This window comes from Myotis davidii, unplaced genomic scaffold (genome assembly GCF_000327345.1).
Source record: "Myotis davidii unplaced genomic scaffold, ASM32734v1 scaffold1373, whole genome shotgun sequence".
Classification (NCBI taxonomy): domain Eukaryota; kingdom Metazoa; phylum Chordata; class Mammalia; order Chiroptera; family Vespertilionidae; genus Myotis; species Myotis davidii.
In genome coordinates, this window is record NW_006284614.1 from 757807 (window position 1) to 769583 (window position 11777).

Sequence of the window (11777 nt, forward strand, 5' to 3'; positions counted from 1 at the left end):
TTTTTGACAGATTACAAAGCCCCAACCCCCTTGATGGGCCCTGCTCTGTGTGTGACAGAGTACAAAGCCCCAACCCCCTTGATGGGCCCTGCTCTGTGCGTGATAGGGGGCAGCGCCCCAACCCCCTGATTGGCCCTGCTCGGTGCATAATGGGGTGGCGCTGCAACCTCCCTATCGACCCTGCCTTCAGTGTGACAGGGGGCAATGCCCCAACTCCCCAATCAGCCCTACCCTGAGCGTGACTGAGGGTGGCATCGCAACTTCCTGATCCGCCCTGCTCTGTGCATGACAGGGGGCAGTGCCCCAACTCCCCAGTCGGCCCTGCTCTGAGCCCGACCAGGGGCTGCACCTAGGGATTGGGCCTGCCCTCTGCCACCTGGGAGCAGGCCTAAGCCAGCAGGGCATTATCTCCCGAGGGGTCCCAGACTGCGAGAGGGCACAGGCCAGGCTGAGGGACCCCCTCTTCCCCCCGAGTGCACAAATTTTTGTGCATCGGGCCTCTAGTTTTATACAATAAAATGTGAGAAGCAGTGCACTACACTATCAGTGGCTACTCCTTCCTACATGTGTGACCTTGTTCAGGAGCTTTCTCTTCTTGGTTCCATAGGTTTATCAAGTACATCAGAGCACTGCGGTGGTAACTATGTGGCTTAATACCTGTGAAGTCCTTATGACAGAGCCCGGCACACAATAAAGCGTGGCTATTTTCTTTTCTCTGGTTTTTCTGTTTCCTGTACTTGGGGGTGAGGGGGCGGGGGGAGGTGAGGAAGGATATTGAGAAGAGTGGAAAACTTTTTAAATTGTTATGCTAAGAAACAGGAGTGAGAATTTATTTGTGAAACAGAGCACTGAGGGCCTACTAGAGGGCTGGCTGAGGCAGGGCCATGAGTGTGAAGTGGCTCAGTTATGGGAATTTTTCCAGCAGTGCTCAGCACTTGGGTGGAGGCACAGCAAAGACGGGCAATTGATTTCACACAATGTTGGGGGGTCCTTAGGAGAGTGCAAAGGAACAAGTGTGCAATGCAGTTGTGGATCGTGGTAAAGAAAAGCCGGAGAAAGGGTACTGTTACAGAGAACAACTGAGGGGATATGCTGCAGTCATGAAGTTGTGATCAGCAAAGGACAGCTTGAATTTGTCATTTCACAGGTGAGCAGTTCTGGATGATGACAAAGTCCAACATATACCGTAGAAGTATGAGGTGGGATGGAGGTAATGGACTGCATAGATGGGAAGGCAGAGCTGTTGAATGGGTCATCCACAGGACATTGCAGTGGCCCAGGGTGATAGCAGGATTTGGGGCAGAGCCAAAGACTGAACCAGGATCCATTGCAAAGTCTGTAATGAGTGAGGAAATCTGACAAGGAGGTCAACAGAAGATATGCTAAAGGGCAGCCAGGTTTACATAATAAGGTAAAGAGCTATCACCATAGCTGTCTGACTCTCCTTTCTGAGATCGGACCAAACCTAGAGCCCATTAATTGTTCCCAAATGCAACACTGACAATGACACTCCTCAGCATCAAATCCCAAAGTGGTCACCGAGATACTCCACCATGGGGACCCTCTTAGCTCCCACTAATCTTCCCTCAAATCTGTACTACATTCCTACCAGACTTATAGGGTCACCTCTAGCCCATGTAGTATTTCTTCTTGCAAGTTGAAAGAATCACAACCCTCTTTTATTTTTTTTTTTGATAGTTGCAGCTCAGGGATTACCAGCTCGGCCAGGACACATCTCACTGTGCAAACTGCCTCTGGGCAGATGCAGCCCCAGGCACAGCACATGGCTTTGTGAGCAGAACAGGGACTGGATTTCAGCTGCATATATAGCCCCTTAAAGCAGTGGTTCTCAACCTTCCTAATGCCGCAACCCTTTAATACAGTTTCTCATGCTGTGGTGACCCCCAATTTCATTGTTACAAATTGAACATAATTAAAGCATAGTGATTAATCACAAAAACAATATGTAATTATATATGTGTTTTCTGATGGTCTTAGGCGACCCCTGTGAAAGGGTCATTCGACCCCCAAAGGAGTCGTGACCCACAGGTTGAGAACCACTGCCTTAAAGGAAAGCAGGAAAGTCCACAAGTGGGAGGAGGACATGTTTGAAAGGTAGCAAAACCCTTCCCAAGAAAAAAGAGAATCAATTACAGATGTGCTTACGGCAAAATAAATAAATACATAAATACATACATACATAAATAAATAAATAAGAGGGTCAAAGAAAACTCAGAAAGAACAAATAAATATAAATGGAGTGTCTTTCAAAGAAGGCTCATGTGAATACCCTGCATATTTGCATATTTGCATATTTGCTCAGGTAGACAAAGTGAGAGCAGAAATTTTACAATATTCCAAATTGAATAGTATTTTTATTCAAACTTTTCTTTACTAAGCATGTGGGGGTCAAAGGGTTGTTTGAGTTCTCTGTTCCTTTAAACTCCCCTGTGTTCCTCTTTGGGGGAAGGGGGCATCTGATTTTCCTCTGTTACTCATTGCTGCCAACTGGAAAATTGTTTGGACCGGGACACCCTAGAGTCAGTTTGAGGACATAAGTGCAGAGTCCACAGGAAGAATACAGTGCCACTAGACCATTCTCAGTTTATATAGAAACTTTCTAGGATCCAAAGGGGCCACATCCAATGTCACCATTCTGCAGAAGCCTTTAAGACGCCCTGGGGAGTTTTCCAAAAAATTCCTTCAAAGTCATCAAACCCTCCGCAATAGGGATGTCATTATCATCGTGTATTTGCTTTTGTACTATATGATGTTTACATCCATGTTTAAACATCCTTATTGAGTTATGATATCCTCCAGTCTTCCTGGAGGCAAAGAGCAACCAGGATGCTGCATAACTGAACAGACTTCTTTTCAGGAAGCCCTTCAGGAAAGAGCCTTTGTGATCTGGAAACAGGGTCCAGAAGACATTGTGAAATTTATCTCAGCTGGTAGGAAGTGCCTGACACCGCATCATCTTAAACTGGATAGAATGTGGGGTGAAAGGGCAAGGGCTACGCCCTCCATCTTGCCCCAGATCCTTCATTTTTGGGCAGAAGCCATTAGCAATATGCTCAGCAAGGAGCTTCTTCCCGGAAGCCCAAGCCTCTGCTAGCCACACCTAGGATTTCTTTAAACTAACCAATGATAATCAAGGGAAGTGCGCACCATAGACACAACAACATCCTATGTAACAAGACCCCAACTTGCGCCTGGCCAATTGGCAGGGCCCACAGTCCTCTCTCCTCCCCTTACTCAAACCCCCCTATAAAACCCCTCTCCCCACAGAGCTCTCTCTCTGCCTCCTGCCGCTGCGTTGGCGAGTGTGGTGGACGGGGAGCTCGAGCTAGCTTGAATAAAGACTCTATGCTTTTGCATCAGACTCAGAGCTCCCTGGTGGATCTTTGGGGGATCTTGAAATCTGGGTATAACATGGGGAGCATCAAAAATAATAAGAAAAGGAGGAACTGGTCATTGCAGAAGGAAAGGGAAGCACACGGGTGGCTTTAGCTGACTTGTGGAGGTATAATGTGTCCCAGCTGCAGGCAGAACTGATATGGGCAGAAGTAGAATGTTGGGGAACCAGCTAGAATTGTAAGAAATATTAACCATGCTCTGTTAACCGTGATTGGTTTGTTCTGATTAAAGAAGGCACATTCTAACCTGGCTGGTAGCCGCACTCTGGACCTCAGAGCTCACCTGCAAATGCAGCCCATCCCCCGCATTAGGAGCTGCCTATTATCATGGAAAGATTAACAGCTTTCTGGTAGAAACCAGAATCACCAGCTCTTTGAAGATCCTCCACTCTTGCATATCATTAAGCCCTTCGAAGATCCCCAGCCCTTTTGCATGCCTGCAGGCCTTTGCAAATCTCCAGCCTGCTTACCTGTTAACTGCCCATTTGGCATACCCTTTGGCTATTTCCTCATGTAATATTTGTCCTTCTAATCAATTTAAGCAGCTGGCTTATGGTGGGGTGCAGAGCAGATTTTTGTGGATGACCTGCTGCTCTCCCATGCTGCCGGCAATAATGAATAAACACTCATATAGAAGTCAACCCTGTCTCTGCTTAATTGGCTCAAGTAATAACAGGCAGCACGGGCCCATTGATTGTCCGGTTACAGAACTCCTGCCACTTTAAGGCCCGAGGTGGCTGAGCCCTGGGGTTGGGTGAGCGAGTGGTGGCATGGTCTGAGTATTCTATTCAATGACTGTCCAGGTACATAGGCATCCTTTTGGTGATGCTACACTGAGCATATTTGCAAGTCAATGTCCACCCCAGTTGGATGTGCTTGTGGACGAAAGGGGCCACATGCTGACCTGACAAGCTCAGGGGAAGCCTGCATGGCAGTTTTGCAAACTCAGAGACCTAAAGTAATCACAAAGGATGATCTGAAATTAAACTTTAACTAAAAGCACTTATGGTGGGCAGGTAAGTCCTAAGCCGATATCTTCACTGATAAGGTCAACCTTCACCATAAGTGAGCCTATCTGTCTATTTGCATCTAAGATAACATATCCTTGGGATGTCTGGGTAACTTGTGACTTCCCTTTTTATGGAGCCCCTGGGGCACAGCCAGGTGTGCTGGGCCCAGGACAGATACCACAGATTCCTTGTTAATTGTTTCTGTACCCACCTAAGTATGTGTCCATCATTTTACTTGTTATCCAATCCCAGGGGTTTCCCCCCGCTTTGCTTTATCCCTCCTCCTTAGTCTATCACCAATGAATTTCATGTAACCCACCTATGTTCCTCCTTTGATTGGAATGTATAAATAGAAATGTAACCCCGCCGTTCTCCGGAGCATTATCTCAGTTCATTGAGGTTCTGCTTCCCGGCATATGTCGACAGTTTGGTTCAAATAAACTCACAAAATTCTTTACAGGTTTCAATGGTTTTTCACGTTAACATGCTCAAAGCCAGGGCTTCCAAGAGTGACAATCTTATCTGTTTCATTACTCTCTTACCGTGTATCACTCTTCCCTCCATCCTTGTCTGCCTGTCCTCTGTTCTCTTTTTCCCACATTCATTCATTCATTTACTCATCCAATTAATTTCTATGTGCCAGACACAGGGGATTAAGTGGTAAGACACTCCGTGCGACATCCCTGAAACCAGCCCCTATGAAACATGCCTTCCAGAAAATTATACCACAATAAAATATGAAGAATCTTATGAGGGAAGATGTAGAAGGTGCTATGGTGCTTTATGATTCCTTTTTTCTATGCCCATCCACATCATTTCCTTTTTTTCTGTCTTGTCTCCATATACATTCTTCCATTCCCTTGCTCTGGACTCTTGCTCTTTGCTCCTTTTTTGTCCTCATCTCTTTAGTCCTCTATTGTCCTGTTTTTCTCTATTTTCCTGATTTAGTCCCTTACTTTTTATCCTCCCATCTGTCCTTCCATCGTATCCCTCTGCCTTGCCCTGAACATGGGCAATGTTCAGTTTTCATCTTAAAAGACACTTTCTCCACCGCCAGCCCCCACATGCACACAACCACACATCTCTGCAGCCACTTCCCTGCTCATACATTCAACCTCCCTTCAGGGCGTTTGACCCCTGCAATGACAGGGATCAGGGTAAACATGCCTGCTTCCCTCACTGGAGTCAGATGCTGGGACACATAACATTCATAGGGGTTAGACGCAGGGGTGGGCAAACTTTTTGACTTGAGGGCCACAATGGGTTCTTAAACTGGACCGGAGGGCCGGAACAAAAGCATGGATGGAGTGTTTGTGTGAACTAATATAAATTCAAAGTAAACATCATTACATAAAAGGGTATGGTCTTTTTTTTTTTTTAGTTTTATTCATTTCAAACGGGCCGGATCTGGCCCGCGGGCTGTAGTTTGCCCACGGCTGGGTTAGAGTCAGAATCAAAAGCAAGCCCCAGAATTCATGTGAAGAGGTTAAAATGTGGTAGACCTTATGAAGTATGGTAGCAATCATCTCAGGTAGAAACTGTAGTTTAACTTTAATCCTGTTATTTGGCTTCTGTACTTAGTTGCTTTGTTTAACAATAGAAAAGTTATTTTGATTTCCTGAACTGTATAAATCATCCCACGCGATTGAATACCTTATTAACTGTAATGTGAATATCCCATTGATTGTGATCTTACTGGTTATCAAAGCACATTCTTCTGTACCTGGGAAACAGGACAGCACAATTATCCTAAATTGTTTTAGTGGCCACAGATAATGCGTTCCAGTTGATTCAGTGGCCCCAAGACCAGGACAGCGCAATTACTCTAAATTACCTCGATGGCTCTAGATAATGAGTTCCTGGCAACTCAGTGGTCTCAAGACCCAAAAGTGTAATTAACATGCTTAATTCTGTTTCTGTAAACTGCTTTTTTGCGAACCAGGTTCCTCATTCCAAACCCTGGGATGTAATCAATACCTTTGTGATTTTTGCCTAAATAAACCTGGTTTTGCGGCCATCTTATTGAAAGGGCGAGGACTACGCCCTCCACCTTGCCCCAGGGTAAGGGCTATGCCCTCCACCCTGCCCCAGGGTAAGGGCTATGCCCTCCATCTTACCTTGGCCATGTCCTCAGCAAGGCTTTTCCCCCCGGAAGCCAAGCCGCTGCTGGCCACGCCCAGGATTTCTCTGGACTGGCCAATGATAGTCAAGGGAAGTGCACGCCATCACTATGACCACATCCTGTGTAATGAGACACCGACTCGCGCCTGGCCAATCGGCAGGGCCCACAGTCCTTTCTCCTCCCCTTACCCCAAACCCCTATAAAACCTCTCTCCACAGAGTTTTCCCTCTCTCTGCCACTTGCTGCTGTGCCAGTAAGGGGGGGCAGGGGAGCCAAACCTAGGTTTGAAATAAATGACTCTTTGCTTTTGCATCGGACTCGCTGGCTCCCTGGTGGGCCCTTGGGAATCTTGAAATCTGGGCACAACACTTATCACCATGAGTTCTGGGAGAGCAAGATGCCCCCTCATAGTCCCGGATTGCAATAAATGTGACTCGTTAATTCAACTTCTTGAGGCGTCCTTCTGTGATTCGCAGGGTACATTATAACACTTAAGGGCATTATGTTAAGTGAAATAAGTAAGAAAGAGAAAGACAAATACCATTTAATTGCACATATATGTCAATCTAAAAGTGGGGGAAACAAGCTCATAGTTACAGAGAACAGATTGATGGTTGCCAGAGGGGGGAGAGGGGTGGCAGTATGTGTGAAAGGGGTCAAAAGGTACAAACTTCCATTTATAAAATAAGTAAGTCCTGAGATGTCTTTTAATGTACAGCATGGTGACTACAGTTAATAGCACTGCATTGTGTACTTGAAGTTGCTAAGAGAGTAGACCTTAGAGGATCTCATCACAGGAAAAAAATATTTGTTATTAAGTGTGGTGGCGGGTGTGACCAATTCAGTTAGTACAAGAATTGAATCATTACACTGTACACCTAAAACTAACATAATGTTAAAGGACAATTATGTCTCAATAAAAGGAAGAGGTTAATATGCGACACTGCATTGATTTCACAACCCTGGGAGGCTGGCAGATATGGTCTCATCATCTCCACTCACAGACCAGGAGCCTCACTGGGAGATATAAGCACTGGCTTTAGACCACTCAATCAGCATGTGACATCAGGGTTCCACCTCAGGTCATACAACAAGCCCCACCAGTCCCTGGCAGCAGCTCAAGGCAAAATGGAAATGAGGCCTTAGCCCCAGAGATAGTTACCTCTGTTTGTCAGCCCTGCCACACAAAGTCCTAATCAGGGCTGTGCAGAAAGAGTCCCGAGCCTCTCTGAGAGTGTTTGCTGAGCCTCTTCCTGGCTGCATGTATGTGCTTGTGATCATGATTGTGTGCCAGCATACACACACACCACTCACATCATGTGGATGAAAAGGGCCCACATGCTAACCTGACTAGCTCAGAGAAGGCCTGCATGGCGGCCTTGCAAACTAAGACACCTAAAGTAACCACGAAGCACAGTCTGAAATTAAAACCTTTAATTAAAAAGCAGTTTATAGTGGGTATTCCTGTCCTAGTCCAGTATCTTCCCTGACAAAGATCAACTTCAATCTTTCTGAGCCTATTATCTTTTTGCATCTAAGATACCATACCTGTGGAATGTCAGGGTAACTTGTATCTTCCCTTTTTTTGGACCCTTCAGGGCACAACTAATGACACCAGGGAAGAAACCACAAATTGTGATGATTATCGTGTTGTCCACTGCTAATATTCTATACCCACCTATGTAAAAGAAGCAAATATCTATCGTTTTGCTTTGTATCCAATCCCAGAGGTTTTACTGCTTTGCATTCTCTCACTTCCCTACTCTATCACCAGTGGATTTCATGTAACCCACTTACATCTCCTCCTTTGATAGAAGTTTATAAAAGTGAAAAGCCACCATTTTTCAGAGCATTATCTCAGTACACTGAGATTCTGCTTCCTGGCAATTGTTGACAGTTTGGCTCAAATAAACTCACAAAAATCCTTTAAACGTTTGAATGTTTTCTTTTGTTGACAGCTCTGATTCCCACTAATTCTCAACACTTACTGTCCATTTGAAGGCATAGAATTCAATGTCAGATGCTAAGTTGAGCAACTCAGAGATGAAAACGTGAACTCTTACTCATTTTAAAATTTCTCCCCACTCCTTTCTTCTAAGAGTCCCTAAGTGTGCATGAACATGTGTGCACACGTGTGCACGCACACACACACACAGAATCCCCTCCAAGTGACTGTTAAAACTTACTCAGATGCTGCAACTCCAACTCCAGGTGAGAAAGTTTCTTTATCACTGTCCCGTTCCATTCAGACAGAGGCAAGTGAAGCTCCTTTTGGACACCACCCAGAATCAACTTTTGTAAAGTCATCTTGGTATAAACTACCAGGAGGAGATTGTAGACAATAACAAGAGTCAGCCCAATGCCGAGAACTTTGCAGAGATGTCTCCTGAGCATCATACTCCTACACTGGCTCGGCCGCTCCCTGCGGGGCTGAGTGTCGCTGCTTGGGAAGCTAAGGATCAGAATCAGCCGAGCCTGGTCTCCTGGGTGCAGAGATGACACCCTGCCTGCGGAACCAGATGTTCTCCGACCGGAAAGCTGGCACAGGCTGCCTGGCTTCTCCCTGAGCAGTGTCAGGTGCGGAGTATGTACGGGCAACCACCCAATGACTGGCAGGCTCCCTGGGTACACCTTGCACTGTCTCAGAAGTCAAAGTCAACAAACTTGAGGAGACCTTTCTAAGGTGGAGATGAGCCCCAGGCGATGGCCCTGCTTCACTGATCCCTGCCCTCTGCTAGCTATCTGCACACAGCTCTGCAAACTGAGGTCTGATAGTGGGGAAGGGCACTTAATAAGAATAGAGCCATAATCGTTTAATGAGTATTCACCTTACTTACTATAGATAAGAAGTTTTCTTACAGTTCCTGGGAAACTGGAGGATGTGCTGCAAGGAGAAAAATAGAGCTGTAAAAAGATAAGAGACACCTTGGGGCCCGAATGGGTCCATTGCTCAGAAAAGAAAATGCATTTTGAGAACAGACAAAGGACAGGACAGTTTTGATTTGGTTGCTGTGCCTGGACCCTGTTGCCCTCTGGGAATTTGCCTCAGGAACGCTGACCATTCTCTTCAAGATCCTGGAAGGAGACACAGGGGCCACGGACCCTGCAGCCACCCCCACCCTTCCCCCTTGTATGCAGCCTTTCTTCCTTATTCCTATGTAACCAGCCAGCTAGTAGGAGATGTGAGAGCATATTTTTGTGGATGACCTGCTGCTCTTCCACACTGCCAGCATTCTTGGAATAAACGCTCCTATATGGTTCCACCCTGACGCTGCTTAATCAGCTCAAGTAGTGACAGGCAGCTGGGACGCATTGATTGTCGGGTTTCAGTTTCACCCTGCTCCAGCTTCCACTAACTCTTCGGCTCCCACACCTCACCCTCACTATATGTTTTGGACAAAACATTTAATTACCATCATTGCAGACTAAACACTGAAAACGTTCCCCAGAGCCAAAAGTTTATAGTTCTAAGTCTAGTGTTGGGTCCCCTCCATAATCATATCTCTCCCTGTGTCCCAGCTCTGGCACGCCTTACTAGGTCTCCAAATCAACAAGAGCTGGGGCAGACATTTAGGTTAAAGTGCAGAGATGTGGCATTAGAAAAAGCAGGTAGAACAAAAAATAATAAAATGTAAGAGTGTTCTATACCTATTGTTCCCATGCCCTCACCTACAAATCAGAGTCAAAATAAATGTAAAATGGATGATCATGTCTATTTAACACTTGAAATGGAGTAGACCATTTATCTCTATTTCTTCCCACTGAAGACAATTAAAAACTCTGGATTCTATAAATAAAACAAACATGAACTCTCTGAAAGGTGGAGTAAAGGGCTATGGGAACAACTTAGTGGTAAGTTCTCTGGGTTTTCTTTATGCCTAATATATCCTAGACTGAATGCTGAGTAAGTTGCCAAACTGAAATGCCAACAGGAAAAGACAATAAAAGCCCCAAAGAAAATCCTGTTCTCTCTAGACAAAGGAACAGGACAGGGGCAGCCTAGCAAGATAGAAAACATTCAGACAATAACTGCTGTACTCCAGCCAAACACCACTTAAAAATCTGTTACACCACACCCATCCCATCCCATGTGGGAAGCCTTGACTACCACCCTCTCCCCCAGCTGTGACAAGGTGCCCCTTCCTTCATCCCCTCTAGGATGGGGCCTAAGAAGGAGCCATAATTTTTATCCATGCCCCCCAGGGTGTCAGTAAGGAAACAGTAATGAAGTGGCCCTCCCTCTCTCAGCCAGTTGGTGTCAGCAGAGGCCTAGTGGGGAACCTGAACTTCCTTCCCCACAAGCAGTAAATGTATTTCCTCCTACCCGCAGGTGTCAATGGAGGCAGTGGGAAAGCTTGACTTCCACTCCCACTTGACAGCAAAAAGGTGGCATCTCCATTTCCCCACCAAAGAGTGTCAGGGAGTCCTGCTAAAACAGAAGATTTAATTAAGATCCAGAGTCACACAACATAATACTCAGAATGTCGAGGATGCAATAATAAATAACCTGACATACTTAGAACCAGGAAAATCTCAACTTGAATGATACCAACACCAATACGACAAAGATGTTGGAATTATCCAATGAGGATTGTAAAGCAGCCATCATAAAAAAAATGCTTCAATAAGCAGTTATCAACATGATTGGAACAAATGAGAAAAAAAATGTCTCAGCAAAGAAATATAAAGTCTAAGGAAATAAAATAGAAAACATAAAAAGAAACCAAATTAAAATTTTAGAATTGAAAATACAATAAATAAAATTTTTTAAAAAATATATTTTATTGATTTTTTACAGAGAGGAAGGGAGAGAGACGGAGAGAGATAGAGTTAGAAACATCGATCAGCTGCCTCCTGCACATCTCCTACTGGGGATGTGCCCGCAACCCAGGTACATGCCCTTGACCGGAATGGAATCTGGGACCTTTCAGTCCGCAAGCCGACGCTCTATCCACTGAGCCAAACCGGTTTCGGCAGAAAATACAATAAATAAAATTTTAAATCACTGGAGAAGCTTCAAAGGCAGAATGAAAGAAATAGAGAAAAGAATCAGGGAACTTGATTAGAAAACAGAAAGGACAGTAGAAATTATCAACCTGAACAACAGAGCAAGAATAGACTATAAACCTCAAGAACTTGAGAATATAGTAAAAGATTTAGTGTTTCATCAGAGTCTCAGAAGGAAAGGAGAAATGTGAGGCTAAACAAGAAATTGAAGAAATAAGTTGG

The 11777-nt window shown here is 45.1% G+C and overlaps 1 protein-coding gene across 1 annotated transcript in view; it reads right to left on the bottom strand.

Moving 5' to 3' along the window:
* Window positions 1–9267, bottom strand: part of GALNT8 (polypeptide N-acetylgalactosaminyltransferase 8) — a 42441-nt gene extending 33174 nt beyond the window's left edge. The window contains exon 1 of the mRNA XM_006754872.2: window positions 8735–9267. Coding sequence (XP_006754935.1) covers window positions 8735–8945 — 211 coding nt within the window. The 5' untranslated portion in view covers window positions 8946–9267. The remainder of the gene's footprint in view (window positions 1–8734) is intronic.
* Between the last annotated feature and the right edge of the window lie 2510 nt (window positions 9268–11777).